This window comes from Bos indicus x Bos taurus, chromosome 6 (assembly GCF_003369695.1).
Source record: "Bos indicus x Bos taurus breed Angus x Brahman F1 hybrid chromosome 6, Bos_hybrid_MaternalHap_v2.0, whole genome shotgun sequence".
Classification (NCBI taxonomy): Eukaryota; Metazoa; Chordata; class Mammalia; order Artiodactyla; family Bovidae; genus Bos; species Bos indicus x Bos taurus.
The window spans coordinates 46441492-46463940 of NC_040081.1; the positions used below are offsets into that span (position 1 = coordinate 46441492).

The following is a 22449-nucleotide window of genomic DNA, read 5'->3' on the forward strand; positions in this document are numbered from 1 at the left end:
CCAATCTTCGCGGCTCTGCGAAAGCCTTGGAAACCACTCCGCGGCCCTCTTCCTCCCTGGAACGCCCGAGGGGCGGGGCTCGGGGGCCGCGCAGGCCCAGTGCAGCCGCTCCGCGCCTGCGCAGCGGAGCAGCTGAAGGAGGCGGGGGATTGGTATCCGAGCGAATGTGTGAGGGGAGGAGGCGTCCGGGCCGAGCGTGGTACTACGACGGGCGCGGGCCGGAGGGGGCGGGGGGATGCGCCGCGGCGGTGGCGGCGGCGGCGGCGGCGGCGCGGGCGCCGGGACTGGTGTTTGGAGGCGCCAGAGCAGCGGATCCCGGTCTCGCTGCCGCAGCAGCGCGGGTGTCGCGCGCGGCCTGAAGACGCCGTACCTTTTTGCTCCTCACCTTTTTTTTTTTTTTTTTAAATAACCGGAACCAATGAACGCAGCCGGGACCCAAGCTTCAGAGGCCGCCGGTGCCGACGGGACCAGACTGGCGCCCGGCAGGAGCTCGCGTCTGGGGTGGCGGGGGCGGCCCGAGGAATCACAGGCGGCGGCGGCGCCTCTCGAAGCGGGCGAGTGGCCGGCGGCCGGGGCGCTGCCGCGCTTTCCCCCCGCTCCTCCTCCTTCTCGTCCTCATCCCGCCACGACGTCTGGTCCGGCCTCGGGCTGGCTGCTGCGGCGGCTCTGGGCTCCGCTGCTGTTGCTCGGGCTGCTGGTGGCCGGCGCGGCGGACGGATGCGAGCTGGTGCCCAGACACCTCCCCGGACGGCGGGCGGCGGGCTCTGCTGCGGCGGCCGCCTCCCCTGCCCCTGCCGCGGCGGCGGCGGCGGGCGACAGCTCGGTGCTCATGACAGGTGAGGGCCCGGAGGGCGGCGGGCGGGGCTCTGCCTGGCACTGCGGGACCCCCATCTTCAGGAGGGGCCCGGGCCGCTCCCCGACGCCTGCAGTTCGACGGCCCGGGTCAGTGTGTGATGCCCGGACGCCAGCGCCCTGGTCGCTGCTGGGTCGCAGTCTCCTGCACTCCGGATGCCTTCCCTCTCCCCCCTGACACCCCGCCCTCGCCAGAGCCTCCCGACGGCATTCGCTTCCCCGCCCTTAAGTCTGCTCCCCGGTGTTCCACGCTGAGCAATGCAGTGGTTTCTCTTCCGTGCTGCAGAAAGAGCCAGCAGGGTCTGCAGGGTACTGGGCTGATTCTTTTTTTTTTTTTTTGAAGCTGCTAGAAGTAGTCAGCAACAGCAATGCGGTATGGAGTTCGCCTCTGGTGCTGCTTTTGCAAAGGCAGCTGGCAGCGAGTCTCACCGGTTCAAAGCCCCGCTGAGCAAAATGTCCCAGGGGAGACTGCTAGAGCGGATTCTTTGACAGCCATAATACCTAGTGGTATTAGTGGTTCCTTGTTAGTAGGGCAAACCTCTAGTCTAATGTGGATTTCTTTTCTTTTTTTTTTTTCTTTTTGAGTGGGAGGAAGACCCTTTTGAAGGATGGATAGATAGTATTTGCTGGTGGGATCTTAACAGTGCAAAGAGTGCAGAAAGCTCAGCAGCTAACCAGCAAGATACCGAAAATTTACCAGTGCAGGATATTCGGTGCTTGTATTTGAGCAGCATAGTCCTTACAGACTGCAATAGCACCTTTTAGAAATATGGAACGTTCTTGAAATTTGCGAACATATATGGTGAGGTGAGGTACAAAATTAAATCCTTTAAAGCTTTCCTTTTTCGTGTGCTACTGATAGGTTGTGGTTTAAGTAATGATGTAAGGATCTTGAAATGCTTTCTTTTGGAAAGGTAATGGCGTTAAAGTGAGCTTTTTTGTGTGTGTGTGAACTTTATTTTTAAAAGTAATTTGTAGGTTTTATATATAATTGCAGGACTAAAAAGGAAACAGTCAAGTGTAACAATATGACCCATCATTAATTTAACCAAAGAGATAGTCGAACAGGCGTTTGAAAGTTACTAACAGCTGCTGAGTGGTGCTCAGGAGGTAGAGTTCAGAGCAAAGCAGCTATACTCTGGGTTCTATGACAGGATGTTTACTATTCTAAAGAGGAGGGTGTTGGTAAACTTTCCAAGCTCTTTGGAAGTTTTATGAAACATAATGATCGGAATATTTAACTTGCTTTCCCTAAAGCTTATCAGGCCCTTTAAATGGAACTTGAAACATTAGATCTCCATGGTTTGATAAAAAGATTACAGAATGGTCAGTATTAGGAGTGTAATAGAGTTTGAGTGAGAGAATAGATTGGATACTTTTATGCTTGAATAGTCTTAGTCATTATTAAGAAGGTAGCAAGATAAAACTAGACTGTGGAGTGTTAATGCCTCATGCAGGAAGGGAGGGGGTGAAACTCCTTGGGTTTCTAGAAGCTATAGGAGTGTGACTCTTAGTTTCTTGAGTAGAAAAGTTTGTTTAATAAATAATTGACTACTGTTTTATCAATATGTAGTTGGTAGAAAGGCATATGATTGAGAAAATTTAGAATTAACCGCTAATGTTGTGTGTCATGTAGATTACATCAGGAAAATTACTTAAGATGGGATTTTATTTTAATAAGCAGTTAATAATCCTTCCTTTTGAAGACTTAAGTTCCTCTGAGTTATTTATGGCATTGTGAAAAAGGCAAGGTGATTTGTACTGGATGAAAAGTATGATATATCACATAAAATGAGTTTGAGTGGTAGTGCTTTAAGTTTACTAAAATAATATTAACCCTGAAATTTGTTTTTAATATCCTTTCCCTTTGTTAGAATATTAGTTTTGAAAAGTTGGACATTTCTGTTTAAACTTTAAGATAATCAAACTACACAATGCACAAGTTAAATTGTCATTTTAATAAGTATGTAAATACAGTCAACAGAACTGGTAGCTGGGAAAAGGTAAATTGAAAGTCCACAAGAAGGTTAGAGAATATTGAAAATTTCACTGGTTTATATGGTCTGTATGGGGCTCCTTCCTATTCTTCTGATTGTATGAATAGTGCTGTCTTTTATGGTTTCCGTTTGTAAATGTTGTGCTAAACTCAGAACATAATTATTGCTATTGTACACTTCAGGAAGTAGAACCATAGACTGAACCAAAAAAATACAGCATTATCATAATCTAGTCAGTGTTAATGGATAGAAATGGAGTAGAGAGTTTCAGTAGTAAAACTAAGTTTTATGTAACTTTTGAAAAGTGGAAAATTCTTGTAAGAATTTGGAGACAGTTGTTCTGTCTGACTCTGTATGAATGATGTCATGTAACCGTGAATTCTTAGTAGATCTGAAAATGACAATCAGAGTCACTATCTTCTTTTCCTCTTCAGATTAGTATTTTAAATACTTAGCTTTAGCAACACCATGAGTTTTTCTCTTACTAATAAAATCTAGAGAGCGTTCTATTCCACTGAAGTTTTCCTCTCAAGAGTTTTACTTTAGAGGTTTAGTGTATTTTGAGAATAAATTGCCTTTCAATCATCTATTGCATGCTGAGTTTTGAGTAAGCAGGTGTTCTTTTAAAGAGACTGTGTGTGCACGTGTGCTCAGTTGCTTCAGTGGTGTCTGACTCTTTGCAACCCTGTAGACTGTAGCCCACCAGGCTCTGCTGTCCATGGAATTTTCCAAGCAAAAGTACTGGAATAGGTTGCCATGTCCTCCTCCAGAGGATCTTCCCGACCCAGGGATCGAACCCCCATCTCCTGCTTTGCAGGCGGATTCTTTACTGCTGAGCCACTGGGGAAGCCCTTGAAAGAGAGAGACTATGTCAAATCATCAGGATAAACAGACCCATTGTTGTAAGAATATTGATTTTTCTTTTCTTTTCTTTTTTTATATTACTGTTTTAGGATTTAGTGTGTGCAAATTTTTGATAAGATGAAACCATTAAATGTTTACAATGCTTTGTAGTAAGGGTTTAAGTTGTATATGTGTATATGTATATATGTATATGTGTATATGTATATACATATGTGTATATATATATGAATACATATGTATATATGTATATGTATATATACACACATATAACTTAAACCCTTACTACAAAGCATTGTAAACATTTAATGGTTATGTATATAAGATTTTAATAATAATTTTAATTTAATAACTGGATGTATACTTAGGGTTCTTTGAAAGCAATTTTGAAATTTAAAGCAATTTAGGGATGCACTTGTTGATTATAATCTAAAGCAGTGCTTGAATAATTTAAAATATCATGTTTTTTTCTCTTTTGCCTAACAGATTCACAGTCAATGACTTGATCTCAATCAAGTCTGAGTGATGGATCTCATCCAGATATGGTCTCTGAGGAACAGTTTATGAAAGGGCATTGACAGAGGGCATATACATATATATATACACATATATGTATGTTTGTGTGTGCATAATGTACATACATAAACATACTGCATGTATATAGAACACAATTATTCTGGCAAAATATGCAGAACAATTGAAATATTAGAACATTTTCAGAGTCTTTTAAAACAAATTTTATCTTAAAAAAATTTGCTTCTATCATTATTTTATGAATTAATGTAACCCTTTTTAGTGTTTATATAAAGGTTTTAACTGTAATACTTTTCACTAGTTTGGCATACTAGTAAAAATATAAAATTCATATTTTTAAACACGTCTTTTGGAAGTATTAACATTTCATTGAAAATGTAAAGTGTTCTTTTTTTGAAAGTATAATACCGTTTAGAAGAGCTACCACTACTTTCTAGTGTTAAACGTATCTGTATTGTAGGGCTTGCACTTAGATGAAAATACCTCACATGAGCATGATTGTCTTTGGGAAAACATTAAACTTCACTTTTTTCACCTTGCCTCCCTAACATTTACCCCAGCAAATGCTGTCACTTTTTTGAAAATTAGCAGTTGGCTTGAGTGTAGTGTGTGTATATATATATATATTACTCTGAGTAATATTTTGTGAATTTACACGTGTCAGTGGTTTCATTGTGACAGTAGTTAAATTCATAGTGTAGCTCACATAGTAATAGAAAGTGTTTTTACTCCTTTCGCGAAGTTACTCTTTTTGGATTTAGGATTTCATGAAACCACCTTTTGATGGCTAGCTCTTCTGCTGTATCCTTTTTTTCCTTTCCCATGGTTAACATTTACCAATCCCTTTCTTTACTAGTCTTTGGCCATAGCTCTAGGTTGTTTTTTTCTTTTCCCTGATTGCAGAATTAAAGAATATACTCATATCCCTTTGATCTAGTGTATTCTGACCATTTAAGAATTGGTAGTAATATCATTGATCTGGAAACACTGCATCCCTTGGTGCTCTTTGAGAATACTGTGGCAGAACTGATTGGTCTCTGTTGGGAATCCCCTGGTACAGGAAAAACTCCGAGGGCCAGCTGGAATAGTTCAGGATTTAGCTTAATTTTAACAGTAGGAGGATCCACACAGAAATTGTTTAATTTGCTAAAGGCTTGCTTTGTGACTGGATACATGCTGATATTTTTAGATTAATTAAGACTTTGGAGTAACTATATCAAGCATTTTAGATATTGCCCTGCTCATTGATAATAATGCAGCATGGAACACTTTGTGTATATGGTAGCTAAAGTATGAACTCATTAAGCTAATGTTAAAATTAACAACTAATAATATGATTAGCTGATTAGCAAGCCATTTTTGATTTTTGCCAGAATTTGGACCTTACCTGATTAAGACCTACCTAGGAGATTACTTCGGAATTGATCAGATTTCATCAACCAAGCAAGTATCAAGCATATGCAGAATACCACAGGGTCGCTAAGTCGTGCCCAATTCTTTTGCAGCTCCATGGACTGTAGCCCTCCAGGCTCCTCTATTAATGGCATTTCCCAGGCAAGAATACTGGAGTGGATTGCTATTTCCTTCTCCAGGGAATCTTCCTGACGGAGGAATTGAACCTGCGTCTCCTGAATTGGCATGTGGATTCTTTACCACTGAGCCACCAGGGAAGCCCACCAGGTAGTAGGAATGGGAAAAAATAGAAAAGAGAGTAAGACGTGGGTTTGCGCATTGGGAATAATACTATTATTTGGTGGTCAGTATTTTGCTGAGTGCTTTATGTATATCACTGTTTTTGATTGTGAAATTAATTCTGTTAGGTAATTGCTTTCTTCAAATAAAAGATGAGAAAATTGAAGCAGGATGATCTTAAGTAAGTAACTTGTCCAAAATCCCAGTAAGTAGCAGAGTTAGACATTGATGTGGGTTTCTCTGACTCCAGAGCTTTGTTTCTTAACTGATATGTTGTATGCATCATTATATACTCAAGTAGACATAATAATAGACTGTGATTAACTGTAACAGAACCCACTCCAGTGTTCTTTCCTGGAGAATCCCAGGGATCGGGAAGCCTGGTGGGCTGCTGTCTATGGGGTCACACAGAGTTGGACACGACTGAAGCGACTTAGCAGCAGCAGTAGCAGCAACTGTAACAGACTTCAAAATGTTGGAGAAAGTAAGGCTACTGGAGACTGTGCCTTGGAGCAGGGTTAGATTTGAGCTTGACCTTGATGTATTATAGATAGGACTTCTTGTGGAGATGAGTGAAAAGGCTTTCAAGAGGGAGGTGTATACAAGAATAACTAATAAGTGAAATAGTTTTCTTTAATGTTTAAGCATGACTCAGACAGTAAAGAATCTGCCTGTGATGCTGGAGACCCAGTCCTGGGTGGGGAAGATCCCATGGAGGAGGAAATGGCAACCTATTCCAGTATTCTTGCCTGAAAAATCCCATGGACAGAGGAGCCTGGTGGGCTACAGTCCATGGGATCGCAGAGTCAGACGCGAATGAGTGACTAAAACTGATAGGGTGTGTGTAGAATAGTAGAAATGCTGGGAGAAAGAAGGTTTGCCAAATTACCAAGGACTTTAATATTCCCTTATGTCAGGACTTCCCTGATAACTCAGTTGGTAAAGAATCCCCCTGCAGTGCAAGAGATACCAGTTTAATTCCTGGGTTGGATAGATCCACTGGAGAAGGAAAAGGCTACCCGTTCCAGTATTCTTGGGCTTCCCTTGGTAAAAAACTCACCTGCAATACAGGAGACTGGGTTTGATCCCTGGGTTGGGAAAATCCCCTGGAGAACAGAAAGGCTACCCACTCCAGTATTCTGGCCTAGAGAATTCCATGGACGGTATAGTCCGTGGGGTCACAAAGAGTTGGACACAACTGAGCAACTTTCACTTAATATTCTCTAGTTTATTCCCTGGCTACTGAAATGTCAAGTCATCTAAAACTGGGGTATGCAGCCATGTACCTGGGGAGTATGGAAAGCTGCAGGGAAGTTTTGATACATTTTCTTGGTATATTCATTTTACTAATATTTTGAAAACAAACATTAAATATTTAATAGTAATTTAAAACATTTAACAATACTAAACGTGTAGGTTATGGAAAAAATAGGTTTATTATAAATTTTGAGGTTGAACAAAAGGCTTAAAAATGTATCTTGAACTTTCAGAATGTTTTGTTCATGAACTGAGTTCTAAATCTATCATCTTGTCAGGGGTTGAGAAGCTCTGTGGTATTTAAACATGGAAGTGAGATGACCTCAGTGTTTGAAAAGCTAAATATGGGTGGATGGAAGTGGGGAGATAAGAGAGATAAAGAGGCCAATTAGTAAGCTATATAGAAGTGGAGGTCTTGAGAGTTTAAATGATGCAGTGGCTATGAAAATGTTTAAAGGAAATTTTATAAAATTTAATGTTAGATTAGAAAGGAATCTATTTATAGGAGGTCTGAGAAATAAGTTACCTTTAATCTTTTAACTCCTAGAGCTTGTAGAATGATTTAAATTGGTACAAGTCCTTGAAAGTTGGGCAAGAAGAAACACTTGGTTGTAGAGGGTCTTCTTTATTTCAAATATGCCTTTATTTTTGTATATGATTGGACTTATGTGTTGATTTCCTAAGTATTTATATGAAACTTTTTAGTATTCTGTATTTAGAAATGAATGTCTGTTCCTTAACAAAGGATATAGATTGAACTAACATTACAATGCTTCAGAGTTGGACCTACCCCCCACCCCCCCCCACGCCACCCTTCTTTGAATGAATAACAGTGCCTCAGAGTGCTGACATATTGTTTCAGAATTAATTTTTGAGTTTCATTGTGTGAATTACACATTTGATCACATGCCAAATCTAAATGATTTGTTTTTTTTCTGTATTCTTCCAGATCTTTATATTAGTAGGTATTAGCTATTCAATCCTTCTTGACACTTGCTAATCCTACCTTCAGCAACTATTCTTGACTGGTTTTACTGTTGCAGATTTAAGGGTGGTTCTCTCCTAAGCCTGAGTGCCCAGTCCTGTGTTCCTCTGGTCTAGCTGAACATTTCCTCCTCAGAGACCTTCATTACTAGGAAAGTTCTAAATTGGGGGTGGGGAACCCCAAGCCAATGATTGATTTGACTTTTGACTTTATTTCATTTGGCCCTTGAGGTGATACTGCACAGTTATCATAGTTGCAGTCCTGAGAGTAATTTCCTTTTCTGCTAGGCTTCATCAACCATCTGGTCGAAATGAAACAACTTTTAGGATTAAGACTAAGATTAGTTGTAGAACAGTGCCTTTTCAGTGTTTTCTTAAGATAGTGGCAACTTCCCCACCCCAGGACCAGGGAGCTAGAGTATGACAAAGAGAGTTTACTTGGACTGATTCATTTCAAAACCAAGTGCCTGTATCTGTCCCAGTATTTCTTTCTAATGAATTTGTGTTGTTGTGTTCTTCTGGATCTTAGCTTCTGTAATTTGCAATTTACTTTTTTCCTCTAGTCATTTTCACTTTCTGTACCTCTCTTTGATTTCCCTAAATGTGACATTATATGGAACTGAAAATTTTGAAGACATTTTACAGAATTAAATAAAATTAAAATTTAAAACTATTTGAATTGACTATCTTATGTTTAATTAAAAAATACTGAGAAACCTCATCACAAACCCCCACATTAATAAAGATGATTCATAATTGTTTTTTAAGCGATTCTCAATAATTGAAAAGGTTTTTAAATCCTGATTTGATTTTTTTCCCCTGCTATTCACAATGTACATGTTATTGCACTCATGTTTTCTTTACACTGTTGTTTTTCTTTCCTTTCAAAAATATACGATGTTGTGTAATAGATAATCTTAGTTCCCCTCCTTTTTTATTCCTCTTCTCCAGCAATAAATCTTTTAACTTTTCCATTCGTGACAAATACATTATTTTCCCCATGTTTTCCTGTTCTCTGTCATCTTCAGCTGTTTCTACTTTGTCACACAACTTCAGGCTATATTAATCCTTGATGTTTCCTCCTTCTGTGTTTCTGGGTCTAAATTAAAAAAAGAAAACAAAAGACTACTCGAAATCTTTGTCCAACTGTGGTATAGGTATGCTTTGCTGTTTCTTGGCTGCTGTGAATGTAGGATCCTAGATCCCTGATGAGCGATGGTACCCTCATGCCTTGGAAGCACGAGGTCTTAACCACTGGACTGCCAGGGAACTCCCCTCCTTTGCTGTTTCTTGAATTTGCTTTTTAAAATATACCTTGTGCTATGCATCCAGTGTTTGGTTCTAGTTCTGTCAAAATGGATTCTGAAAAAACCCATAGAGGCTAAAAATGAGAAAGTCAGATTTCAGTGAATGTGTGTGTTCACGTAAGTTTTGAACATTTTTAAGTGACTGTTTCGTGCCAGACATGATACAAAGAACTGGGGATATAAAATTTGACCATTTTTATTGTTGCAAAAACAATGTAAACTTGAAAATTGCCAAAGTGTTGCATAATTTTAAAAAAATGTTATAAATGTTATATCATTCTTTAAAATTGAGGTATAGATGTACAATAGTATATAAGTTTCAGGTGTACAGCACAGTGATTCACAATTTTTAAAGGTTATACTCCATTTATAGTTACTGTAAAATATTAACTATGTTCCCTTTGTATCCTTGTAGCTTATTTACTTTATGCCTAGTAGTGTGTACCTCTTAATTCCTCACCCCTTTCTTGCCCCTCCCCACTTCTGTCTCCCCATTGGTAACCATTAGTTCTCTATATCTGTGAGTCTGCTGCTTTTTTTTTTTTTGTAATATTCACTAGTTTGTTTTGTTTTTTAAAATTCCACAAATAAGTGATACCATACAGTATTTGTCTTTCTCTGTCTGACTTATTTCACTTAGCATAATACCCTCCAAGTGGCAAAATTTTGTTCTTTTTTGTGGCTGAGTAGTATTCCGGTATGTATGTATGTTTGTGTGTGTGTGTGTATACATGCCACATCTTCTTTATTCATTCATCTGTTGGTGGACACTTAAGTTGCTTCATATCTTGACAATTGTAAATAATGCTGCTGTGAACATTGGGGTGGATATATCTATTTGAATTAGTGGTTTTTTTTTTTTTTTTAAATGTATATAGGTGTGAAATTCCTAGATCATATGGTAGTTCTAGTTTTAGTTTCTGAAAAATCTCCATACTGTTTTCTACAGTACCTGCACCAGTGTGCATTCCCACCAACAGTGTAAGAGGGTTCCCTTTTCTCCACATCCTTGCCAGCATTTGTTATTTGTATTCTTTTTGATGATAGCCATTCTTAATAGATACCTCATTCATAATGAGGTGATATCTCATTATAGCTTTAATTTGCATTTCTCTGATGATAAATGATGTTGAGGATCTTGTCATATGCCCATTGGCCATCTGCCTGTCTTCTGAAAGAATGTCTATTCAGGTCTTCTGCCTGTTTTTTAATTGGGTTGTTTGCTTTCTTGATATTGAGTTTTATGAGCTGTTTATATTGGATGTTCACCCATTATTGGTCATAGCATTTGCAGATATTTTCTCTCATTTAGTAGGTTGTCTTTTTCTTTAGTTGATGGTTTCCTTTTCTGGGCAAAAGCTTTTAAGTTTAGTTTGGAACCATTTGATTATTTTTGGTTTTATTTCTTTTGCTTTAGAGGACAGAGCCAGAAATTATTGCTATAATTTATGACAAATTCTTCTAGGAATTTTATGATTCCTGGTCATACACTTTGATCTTTAATCTATTTTGAATTTATTTTGTATATGGTGTTAGGGAATGTTCCAATTTCAGTCTTTTCACTTGTAGCTGTCCGGTTTTCCTAGCACCACTTATTGTAGAGACTGTCTTTTCTCTCTTGCGTGTTCTTGCCTCCTTTGTTGTAGATTGACCATAAGTGTGTGGATTTATTTCTGGACTCCCAGTTCTGTTTAGTTGATCTGTGTGTCTGTTTTTAATGCCAGTACCGTACTGTTTTGGTTACTATAGCTCTGTAGTATAATCTGAAGTCAGATTCCTCTAGCTCTGTTCTTTCTCAAGATTGTTTTGTCTATTTGGGATCTTTTATATGTCCATACACATTTTAAAACTACTTGTTCTAATTCTGTGAAAAATGCCTTTGGTGTCTTGATAGAGATTGCAGTGAATTTGTAGATTGCCTTGGGTAGTACAGTCATTTTAATAGTATTAATTCATCTAATCTAATCCATGAACACAGTGTATCTTACCATTTATTTGTGTTGTCTTCAGTTTTCTTTCATCAGTCTCTCACAGTTTTTTGAGTACAATTCTTTTTTTTTTTTTTTAATTTTTTTAAAATTTAATTTAATTTTTTTTAATTTTTTAATTTTTTTTTTTTAAATTTCAGGTATACACGTGCTTTTACTTCCACGGGTAGATTTCATTCTAGGTATTTTATTTTTTTGATGCTATTGTGAATGGGATTGCCTCCTTAATTTCTCTTTCTGATAGTGTTTTGTTAGTCTGTAGAAATGCAACAGATATCTATTTGTTTTTTAAAAGGAAATGACTATATATACTAGCTTATTTAGTAGCATGCCTGTATTTATTAAAAATATCAGAATATTTGTTACAGGTGTCTGTTATACATTTGCAGTATTAAGAATAAGTCTCCCCTTTCTTTGGGAAAAGTTATATAAAAATAAATGTTCTTTTTTGTTTACTCTTTTTTGTGTTACTTTTATCCTTTATTAACAAAGAAACTAAAAAATGCAAGCAAACAAAAAGCTTCAGTGAGTTTTATGTGCTACTCACCAAGGATTAATAAACTATCAATCCTTCCTGTTTTTCCAGGAGGGGATATACCCACTGAAAAAGTGATGCTCCACTGTGATGGAGGTATTTGAACATTCGGCTATGTACTATATTTAATAGAATTACAAAGATGGAGTTCCTAACTTTGATTTGGTGAGGTGAGTTATTAATGAAGGTGTTCCTGCTTCTCCACAGTAGAGGTATACCCTTACTGAGAATATATGAGAGTTTACCAGATAGGGAAATTTACAGTGGTGTGAGAGGCATAAGCTGGTGGAGGGGGAAATGACTCTGGTCATGAACATTGGCATTTGAGAATGCTACATGGAGCTTGTGAATTACCAGATACCCAAGATGGCAGAGTCAGTTGTGAGCCAGCTTGTAGTGTATCAACATTTGTATTTGAATGTGAGATTTAAATTTATACCTGGCATTTGTGTATTTTATCTCACTTAAACTTTACAGAAGCCTTGTGAAATTATGGTCTTCTCTATGATAATTATTCCACATAATGGAGAGATTTAGGATTGCTGTCCAATAGTTTATACATTAAAAATCCTCCAGTGTGAAGGATTTTTATGATAAAGCCCAGGGTGTGATTAGAAGTGAATTAGAAAATGAGGCTGGAGAAGTAGTAGAATTAAACTTTTTGATTAATGTTAAATTCTAGATCTTTATTGTTTGAGGAATTTTATAAATTCCTTCTTCATTTATGTTTTGTTCGGTTCGGTTCAGTCACTGAGTCATGTCCAACTCTTTGCAACCCCATGAACTGCAGCACGCCAGGCTTCCTTGTCCATCACCAACTCCCAGAGCCTACTCAAACTCATGTCCATTGCGTTGGTGATGCCATCCAACCATCTCTTCCTCTGTTGCCCCCCTTCTCCCTTCTCTTCCTGCCTTCAGTCTTTCTCAGCATCAGGGTCTTTTCCAATGAGTTGGTTCTTCTCATCAGGTGGCCAAAGTATTGGAGTTCCTTCCAAAGAACATTTGGGACTGATATCTGTTAGGATAGCTTCCCTGGTGGCTCAGACGGTAAAGCGTCTGTCTACAATGCGGGAGACCCGGGTTTGATCCCTGGGTTGGGAAGATCCCCTGGAGAATGAAATGGCAATCCACTCCAGGACTATTGACTGGAAAATCCCATGGACAGAGGAGCCTGGTAGGCTACAGACCATGGGGTTGCAAAGAGTCGGACACGACTGAGTGACTTCACTCACACTTTCCTTTAGGATAGACTGGTTGGATCTCCTTGTAGTCCAAGGAACTCTCAAGAGTCTTCTCCAACACCACAGTTAAAAAGCATCCATTCTTTGGTGCTCAGCTTTCTTTATAGTCCAACTCTCTTCTATACATGACTACTGGAAAAACCATAACTTTGACTAGATGGACCTTTGTTGGTAAAGTAATGTCTCTGCTTTTTAATATGCTGTCTAAGTCGGTGATAGCTTTTCTTCCACGGAGCAAGCATCTTTTAATTTCATGGCTGCAGTCACCATCTGCAGTGATTCTGGAGCCCCCCAAAATAGTCTGTCACTGTTTCCATTGTTTCCCCATCTATTTGCCATGAAGTGATGGGACTGGATGCCATGATCTTAGTTTTCTGAATGTTGAGTTTTAAGCCAATTTTTTCATTCTCCTGTTTCACTTTCATCAAGAGGCTCTTTAGTTCTTCTTCGCTTTCTGCCATAAGGGTCGTGTCACCTGCATATCTGAGGTTATTGATATTTCTCCTGGCAATCTTGATTCCAGCTTGTGCTTCATCCAGCCCAGCATTTTGCATGATGTACTTTGCATATAAGTTAAATAAGCAGAGTGACAATATACAGCCTTGACGTACTCCTTTTCTGATTTGGAATCAGTCTGTTGTTCCATGTCCAGTTCTAACTTGCTTCTTGACCTGCATACAGATTTCTCAGGAGGCAGGTCAGGAGGTCTGGTATTCCCATCTCTTGAAAAGTTTTCCAGTTTATTGTGATCCACACAGTCAAAGGCTTTGGTGTTATCTTTGGTAAATAACCAATTTTTCCTTCCTTAAAGTTTTGCTATTAAATATTCTGAGCTCTTAAAAATGCTCATTTAAAGTGTACATTTCTGGGGCTTAAGACAAACAACTTTAAAAAAAATTGGTATTCTCAATAAGTGGGTAATTCCTGTTTGTGCTTTGTTTTCATGGCTATTTAAGGATGAAATGTAATTTTTAAGAAACATAGCATTTTATATCTTGAATTTTTATTTGGGCCATAAGTCAGTTCCAGCTTTTGTGAAGAGTAATTAAGAGCATAGTCTCTAGACTACAGCATGATTTCCTGGGCTTGAGTCCCAGACTGACAGTGGTATTGTAATTTAGGGTAGATGGTTTAACCTATTAGTACCTAAATTTCCTTATCTCTAAAATGGGTTTTCAAGTACAAATGAGTTAATCTATGTAGAAGAGTGCTTAGAGTATGGCAAGTGTAAGTGTTCAGTTATTGTTGATTTTTTTTTTAATCAATAGATAGAGATGTAGGAAAGTTGGAGAAATGTGCAGTGATATATTACATATTGTTAAGATGTTTTACATACATTTAGAAAAGTAAGAAGACATAATTTGAGTCACTTCTGTAATCTCAACAACCATTAACGGCCTGTTGTTGTTCCATCGCTAAGTCATGTCCAACTCTGCAACCCCGTGAACTGCAGCATGCTGGGCTTCTTGTCCTTCATGGCCTGAGATTAGTTAAAACTTTGTCTAAATAGAAAACTAAGTATAGACAGAGATTGAGGAGTACTATGGTATTTTTAAGAAGTTGGTTGTATTGTTAACTTGAGTTGTTCTTTACCTTTATTTTATATAATTAAAAGATGCATGTAACAGCTGAAATATTAGTCTTAAAAATCTTAAATTTCCGAGTGTAAAGATTTATTACAGGAAATTCAGAGCATGTTGAAAATTATAGTTAATGTATCTACCTCAATAACTAGAAATAATAATTGTAGCATCAGTTACACCCTTTTAAAGATCTGTATGTATGTTTAATAACAGGCTTATAGAATGATATTTTCCTTAATGTGGAATTAATAAGTATTTAAATGTTAAGTATACAACAGGCATATGATAAATATTAGGGACATAATGATGAACAAGACTGATGAGGTCCTTGTCCTGATGGAGCCTGCATTTTGTTTGGGAAGATAGGGGGAAAAAATAGTTAATTAGAAATGCCATCAAGGAATGAAAGAGACAGAAGACAGAAAATAATGTGGATGGTGTGGGGACACCTATTAATTTAGGTAAGCTGGTTAGGGGAGGCTTCTGAGAAGGTCACATTTAAGGTGACATCTGAAGGATGATGGAGAGCCAAGACTGTGAAGATTAGGGATGAGCATTCCGCACAAGGGCAACAGAATGGACAAAGACCTTGAGGCAAGAAGGGATCTGAATTGTCTGAAGTGAGAGAGTATTATTCTGACTGAGCATCTTGAAGGGAGGAGGAGAGAAGCGTGTGATCTGGCTGTATAAGCAAGAAGGACCAGATGGTACAGAGCCTCATAGACCTTGTTTGAAGTTTATCAGTGGGTGATAGGAAGCAGCTGAAGGATTTTAAGAAGAGTTAAGTGATAGGATTTATTTTTGTTTGGCCTGATGTGTGTGTATTTTATACTGTGAAAAGAATGCTTCACATAAAATTTGTCATCTTAACCGTTTTTAAGTGTACAGTTGAGAAGTGTTAAATACATTTACTACCATTCTACCTATTTCTGTGAATTTGACTACTTTTGATAGGCCCTGTAAGTGAAATTATGTGGTATTTGTCTTACTGTGACTAGCTTATGTCACTTAAAATAGGGTCCTCACGGTTCGTCCTTTTTGTATATAATACAGAATTTTCTTTCATCTGAAGGCTGAATAATATTCCAGCGTATGTTTATACTGCACTTTCTTTTTTTTTTATACTGCACTTTCTAAAAAGAGATTTATTTTATTTTTTGGCTGTGGGTGGGTCGTCATTGCTGCACATGGGCTTTCTCTAGATGCGGCCCGCGGGGGCTACTCTTCACTGGGGTGTGCGTGCTTCTCTTGTTGGGGAGCATGGGCTGTATGTGCCTGGCTTCAGTAGCTACAGTGTGTGGGATCAGTAGTTGGCGGCTTGTGGGCTTAGTGCTCTGTGGCATGTAGGATCTTCCTGGGTTAGGGATCGAACTGGTGTCCCTTGCATTGCAAGGTGAATTCTTATCCAGAGAAGCCCTCTACTGCGTGTTTTTTTTTTTAATGTCCTTTCATCTGTTGGTTTTACCTCTTGGCTGTTATGAATAGTGCTGTTCTGAATGTGGGTATGCAAATACCTCTTTGAGACTCTGGTTTCAATTTTTTTGGATGTGTGTATATATATACATAAATATATATATATGTATATATTAGTGTTTTGAGGAAACTAAACTTTTTTTCGTTTCTATGGTGGTTTCTTTTTGTTTGTACTCTTTTCTATGGTGGTTGGACCATTTTACAATCCTAGCAGCAGAGCGTGTGTTCAGTTGCTCCATGATTTATATTTTAAAGATTTCTTTGGCTGCTCTTCGGGGAATGAATTGTTGGGAGCAGGAGTGTCCACAGGGAGATTGACTAGGAGAGTAATTATTAGAGTCCATTTGAGAGTTAATAAAGGCCTGGAATAGGATGATAGGAGAAAAGGGTTCATGAGATATTTTGGAACTAGAATTGATTTGACTTGGTGATGGATTGGAAAGCAGGGATAACTGTTAGATTGGTAGCTTCAATATCCGAAATGCTAATGCAGGTAGAAAAGTTCCCCAGAGCCCTCAACGTATTTCTTCTCATGCCTCATGGGTCAGGCCTGGGTTATTGGACAATGGAAATAGGATTTCCTTTGTTTAGAACAATCAGGATTCATTGTCCCTGGGCTAGGCGAGTGGCCCACCTTCCTGAGCACATTGCTGGCCCATATTTGAACAAAATGGAGGTTGTCTTAGGAAGGAAGAAGAGAGGGAGTGACACATAAGTAATTAGCTTTGTGAGTTTTGGGGAAGCCTCTTGACCTCTTTGCTCCATTTGTAAAATGGGAGTATAACTATCTCACAGAGATGTTTTGAAGACTAAATAAATGGTGTATTTGAAATGTTTAACACGGAGTAAATTCTCAACAAACATCATTTTCTTTATGTGATTCTTCCTCCCACCCCCACCATCTTGTTTTGGACTTTGTATTTCCTTAAATTATCCTACTGTTTTTTGATCAGCCAAACTCAAATTCTTAGAATTACATTTCACCTTTCCCCCACTCCTTTCGTTCTTATTGCTACCACAGTGGTTCTGAACTAAATCGTTTGTGTTAGAGGAGGGAATAATCTTATAACTCATCTTGTATTCTCTTATATTCTAGTTTCATTCATAAAACTTATTATTATTTTTGGTTATACCAAATTAAGTTTAAACGTTTTGAAATTCATAGTGGACACAAACTCCTCCTGATCTTCTGCACGTTATAAATATACGCCACCAAAATTAGGCTAATTCTTGTTCTTTGAAACACATCGTTATTTCCTCCTTTATTCTTTTCCTTACACGTTTCCCTCATGCTAGAGTGTCCTCTCAGTCTCTCAAGGTCCATTTTAAATGTTGTGTATTCAGTCAGTAAATATTACAATATTCTGTGTTCAGTGCACTGTTTTAAGAGTTGGAGATACAGTGGTAGGCAAAAATTGACGTGGTTCCTGCTCTTCTGCGTTTATTTAGTCATAAAGTATTTTCAGAGTCATCGTCAATTTGAAGACATGACTTCTACCTTCAAACTTTGTTAGCATTCTTTATACCCTTCTTATTGCAATTCTTGCAGGCAATATCTGTCTGCTTACATTGTGTTAGAGTGGTTTTTCTTTCTTTTTTACTCAGTTGAGAGGCATCTGTTCTGGTATCTTTCTCTTAAAAGTTGTATCATAGTCTTGTAAATGCTTTTTGACTTGAAGCTTTGTCTTTGTAATCTGTTATAGTTGATTCTTTACATCTGTATAGTGATTTATGGTTTATAAATATCACTTTGCTACATTGTGGTCTAACACTTGAAAATATATGCATAGTTTGGAATACTGTATGATTTAATCATTGACACCTGATCTAACATGTATTTGTTGATATTGAAAGTTTTGTGTATCAGGTATTTTTGGGCAGAATTATAGCACATCTTTATTTATGCCTGTAATTTCTAGTGGAAAAACGTTAACAGGATTAACTTTGCTTTTCACTTTAAAAAACTGAGCAGTTATAATTAATATGTTACTCAGTTGTCTTAACACTTGAACTCTTTAATTGATAATTTCACATCTTTTTGAAAGTGTTTAGGGGAATTAAAATGATGTGGTTATTAAAAGGAATGGAATTTATTCAGTTTATAATCTTACAGACTTTAAAAACTTTTAAAAAGTGCTGATTAGTATGAAATTAAGAGTAGTAAAGTCAGTAAGTATTCGGCAGGGACTTACAGTGTGTTACTTAATTGGGGAGCATATTCAGCAGATGTTTGAATGCCTACTTCAAACTACTAGACATGTTTTACATGCCAGAGGAGTATAGAAAATAAACAAATGAAGTCTCTGGTCTCATGATTTCACTTGTCATGAATCTGTAGTTTCGCTGTGTACAGTATCTGATCCTTGAACAGATTGACATTTTCCTCATTTTGTGATTGCCACTGATCCCAGTGTTCACTGGTTTCCACACTCCTTTGTAATCGAAGCTGGGTGGCACATTGATTTTATTTGTGCTCATTTATAATATCAGTTATACAAGTCATAATAAATCTCTTTGAGTTTTATGCAAAGCATGTATAAATATATGTTTTCTGAAGTCTAATATAATATAATAGATCTAGAACTGGAATTAAAAATCTATTAATTCCTGGTTCTGTGTTTTTTTTTGCCATATGCCATATCATATTTCTTTATGGGACCTATTTTTTCTCATTGTCCTTGGCTCTCCCCACCCTCCATCCCTCTGCTCCCTCCTGCTACAGTGCACCCCTTGCTTGATGCTGCCTCCTCTGCCTGACTTGCCCCCAGTTGCTCTCTTCGTGCCTGCTCCTGCCCTCAGCTCATGCTTCTGCCTTGTTTAAAGGTGTGTACTAACTTCACTCTTGATGCCTCCTTGGGAGCCTTTTTCTGGGTAGTGCCAACTGTGTGTAAGCCTCAGGGCATCCACTTTTCTGAGCCTATCTTTGTCAATTTTTGTGTTTTTATTTGCAGCTCTTGGAGTTTACTTATAGATCTTTTTTTTTTTTTTTAAAGCTTGCATTAAGCTTTTTTTTGTATTTGTATGTTTGTCACCATTTGTAAAATCTTAAAAATAACCAAAACAAAAATTCTTAACGTGTATTTTAAAAATTTTACGTTTTAAAACTTTTAACCCCTAGAAACATGTAGATATGTTGGCCCTTTGAATTTAGTCGAAACACATATGAACATCTCTGAAGTTTTTTAAACTTGTTTATAAAATTATCAACTGGCTTTTATAGTGTATTAAAATTTAGTTTTACATTTTGAAGTCTAAAAATTTTGTTTTTAGGTAGGTGGCTGGTGATTATGATATATTCATCATAAGCCTTGAATATTGAACTGTTAGTAATTAGGACTTTTTTCTTCATATTCTAGATTAGTAAAGGGATAAAAAATTGTTATATTCTAGGACCTCTAATTTATAATGAAATGACATGGGAATAGACTCTGCTTAGGAAATAAAAGATAAGTCATTTTTTGTCTTTAGTCAGTGTTTCAAGATTTCCAGATAAATAGCAGCTGCTTTTGGTTAAATACAAATTCCAAAGCAAGACATGGTATGTTTATAGATAATTCTTTTCTAATGATGCTGAAGATGGTCCTGAGAAGTCTTAACCCTAGCACAATTTGAAATTGAAGAACTAAAATCTTATAGGAAAAGTGGGCTTTGAAGTGAGGATCAATAGACACGTCAAAGTCTATTAGTATTTATGTTTGCTGAAAGAAAATACCATAGTGAAGAGTCATTGCATGTTCTGACTTGGTAATTCAGGAAAGTGTCTTCCTTGGAGGCTCAGATGGTAAAGCCTCTGCCTACAATGCGGGAGATGCAGGTTCGATCCCTGGGTCGGGAAGATCTCCTGGAGAAGGAAATGGCAACCCACTCTAGTACTCTTGCTTGGAAAATCGCATGGACGGAGGAGCCTGGTACGCTACAGTCCATGGGGTCGCAGAGTCAGACACGACTGAGCAATTGTCTTGAACACCTTGAATTTCCATTTATCATCTTTTCATTATGAGGAAGGGTTCAGAATTTCCTTCTGTAGCTTGTGAGGTGCTTGAAAACTCATTTTAAGTTATAGTAGACTATCTGGTAGTTTGTGTCACTAGTTGAGCTGGGTGTGGCTTTCAATGTCACCTTCAGTGCACCACAGACCTGAAATTTCCCCAGTGGAGTATTGCTGTTACTTGGTGTTCTGTGTGGCCTGAATAATGTTCCTGCTTCACTGGCAACTGTCTGCAGCACGACTGTGCTGTAGAGGGGGCCCTCTGTGTGTGCTGGGTTTGCGGTAGGAATGGAGGAATTCTTGATTCTCCTGAGGGCCCTTCAGCTTTAGGTAGGGCTTGTGAGCCTGGGCCTTGGTAGTGGGTCTTTCTAAGTCTTCTCCCCTTTCTCCTAGTGGAAGCTAAACTCTGCCTTGTGTCTGAGGGAGTACTTAGGCTAGAGAGAGCTTCCTGTCTTTTGCCCAGTGGTAGCTTACTGCTTGGTTGCAGCATGGGATCCTGGGCCAAGTGGGTTTCTTGTCTTTCTCCTAAGGTAGTGGGATTTTACTACTGCTCTGTCTTAGGAGCAGTGAATCTGCCTGGGCCCTGGGGATGGGAGGATTTCTCAACTATCCTGCTGGTAGATACCTACTTCTCCCAGTCTATGCTTATCTCTCAGACTCTGACCAATAGTGGTTTTTGGTATATGTATCTGTGCATCTGTGCTAATTCTTTGCTTCCAGGTTTTGGATTCTGTTCTCTTATCCTGGTACTCACTTGTCTTCCCTCTCTATGTCCTGACTTCCTATTGATAATTTTTTGCTGTCCAGACCCTCATGGTCTAACTAAATTCCTAGTCTTGTGCTTCCTCTGCAGTGTCTTCAGGTTGAGTCATCAACATTACTGAAGTACTTACTGAAAAGCCAGGAAATGTTTCAGTTAATTTTGTGATTCAGAAATTGCCAGTTATTCTATAGTTAATCCACTTGACTGTGTATTATACTTAGCCCTCTGGACCTTGGACTTTTGTGTAATTTGTACCAAAAAGTCTCTAATGAGGATTCCATCCATTCTCCTTAGTTGATTTCACAATCTAACAGTTGTTACAGGTTTTATTCTTCATTGCTCACCTGTGGTATAGAGTGTATGGTTTTGTAGAGTTTGAGTCAGATGACCTGGGTTTAAATTCCTGTTTCACCATTTCTTTTATCTGCCTGTCTGTCTATCTATAAAATATTTATTGACTACCTTCTTTATTCTGGGTGCAGAGTCATTACTGTGACTTCTGGCAACTTTAACTTATTGAGCATAGTCATTATGTTAAGTGCTTTTTATAGGTTCACATTTAATTTTCCAACAGCTCTATAACAGCAGTAGTTTTTTTTTTTTTGTAGTAGTAGTAATTATTTGAGGATTTTTTTTGTAGTAGTAGTAGTAATTATTTGAGGAAATATTGAGTAATTAATTTTAGGAAACTCAAGGCTCAAATAGTTAAGAATCATGCCTACTGCCTCTGGATAGTAAGAGAAAGCAAACCTTCCACAAACATTAGTAATGTTTATCTGATGGAGTCTTTCATAATATACTTAACTCTTTCTCTATTAGAAACACGCTGTTAAGTTTTAGTTTTGTAAATAATGATTCAGCCAGACTTCTAGGAGCTGTACTTGATTGTTCTGATTTCTCATTTCCCACATCCTGACCATCTGTCAGTAATACTATGGGTTCTGACTACCCACATAAGTTTTGAGTTTCTCCACTTTTCTCTGTTCCCGTTGCCATCACTCTAGTCCAGGCCATCATTACCCCTCGCTGGGGTTCCTGCAGTAGCTTCCTAACTTCTGGTTATTGCTCTTAACCTTCGACAGTCTCTCCTCTCTGAAGCCTGTAAAAATGCACATAAGATCATTTCCTTCCCATTTCAGTGGCTTTCCTTTGCAATTACAATAAAATAGCAACTTTTTACCCTGGCCTGTAAATCCCTGCTTGTTCTGATTTCCTTTCTGCTGCTAAATATGCCAAACTCTTTCCCTGTTTCTGAGTCTTAGTACTTGAGGTTTTCTGCCTGTTGCTCATCAGCTTTTTTTTTTTAAGTTTTATTTTAATTGGAGGCTAATTACAATATTGTAGTGGTTTTTGCCATACATTGACAGTCAGCCACGGGCGCACATGTGTTCCCC

The 22449-nt window shown here is 38.3% G+C and overlaps 1 protein-coding gene across 2 annotated transcripts in view; it reads left to right on the forward strand.

Annotated features, from left to right (window-relative positions):
• The first annotated feature begins 240 nt into the window (after window positions 1-240).
• The window catches only part of STIM2 (stromal interaction molecule 2), a 182433-nt gene continuing 160224 nt past the window's right edge, over window positions 241-22449 (forward strand). Inside the window, exon 1 of one of the 2 annotated variants that reach the window (XM_027544221.1) lies at window positions 241-836. In XM_027544221.1, the coding sequence (XP_027400022.1) occupies window positions 419-836 (418 nt within the window). In that variant the 5' untranslated portion in view covers window positions 241-418. The remainder of the gene's footprint in view (window positions 837-22449) is intronic. The other variant, XM_027544220.1, reaches the window with a different exon arrangement.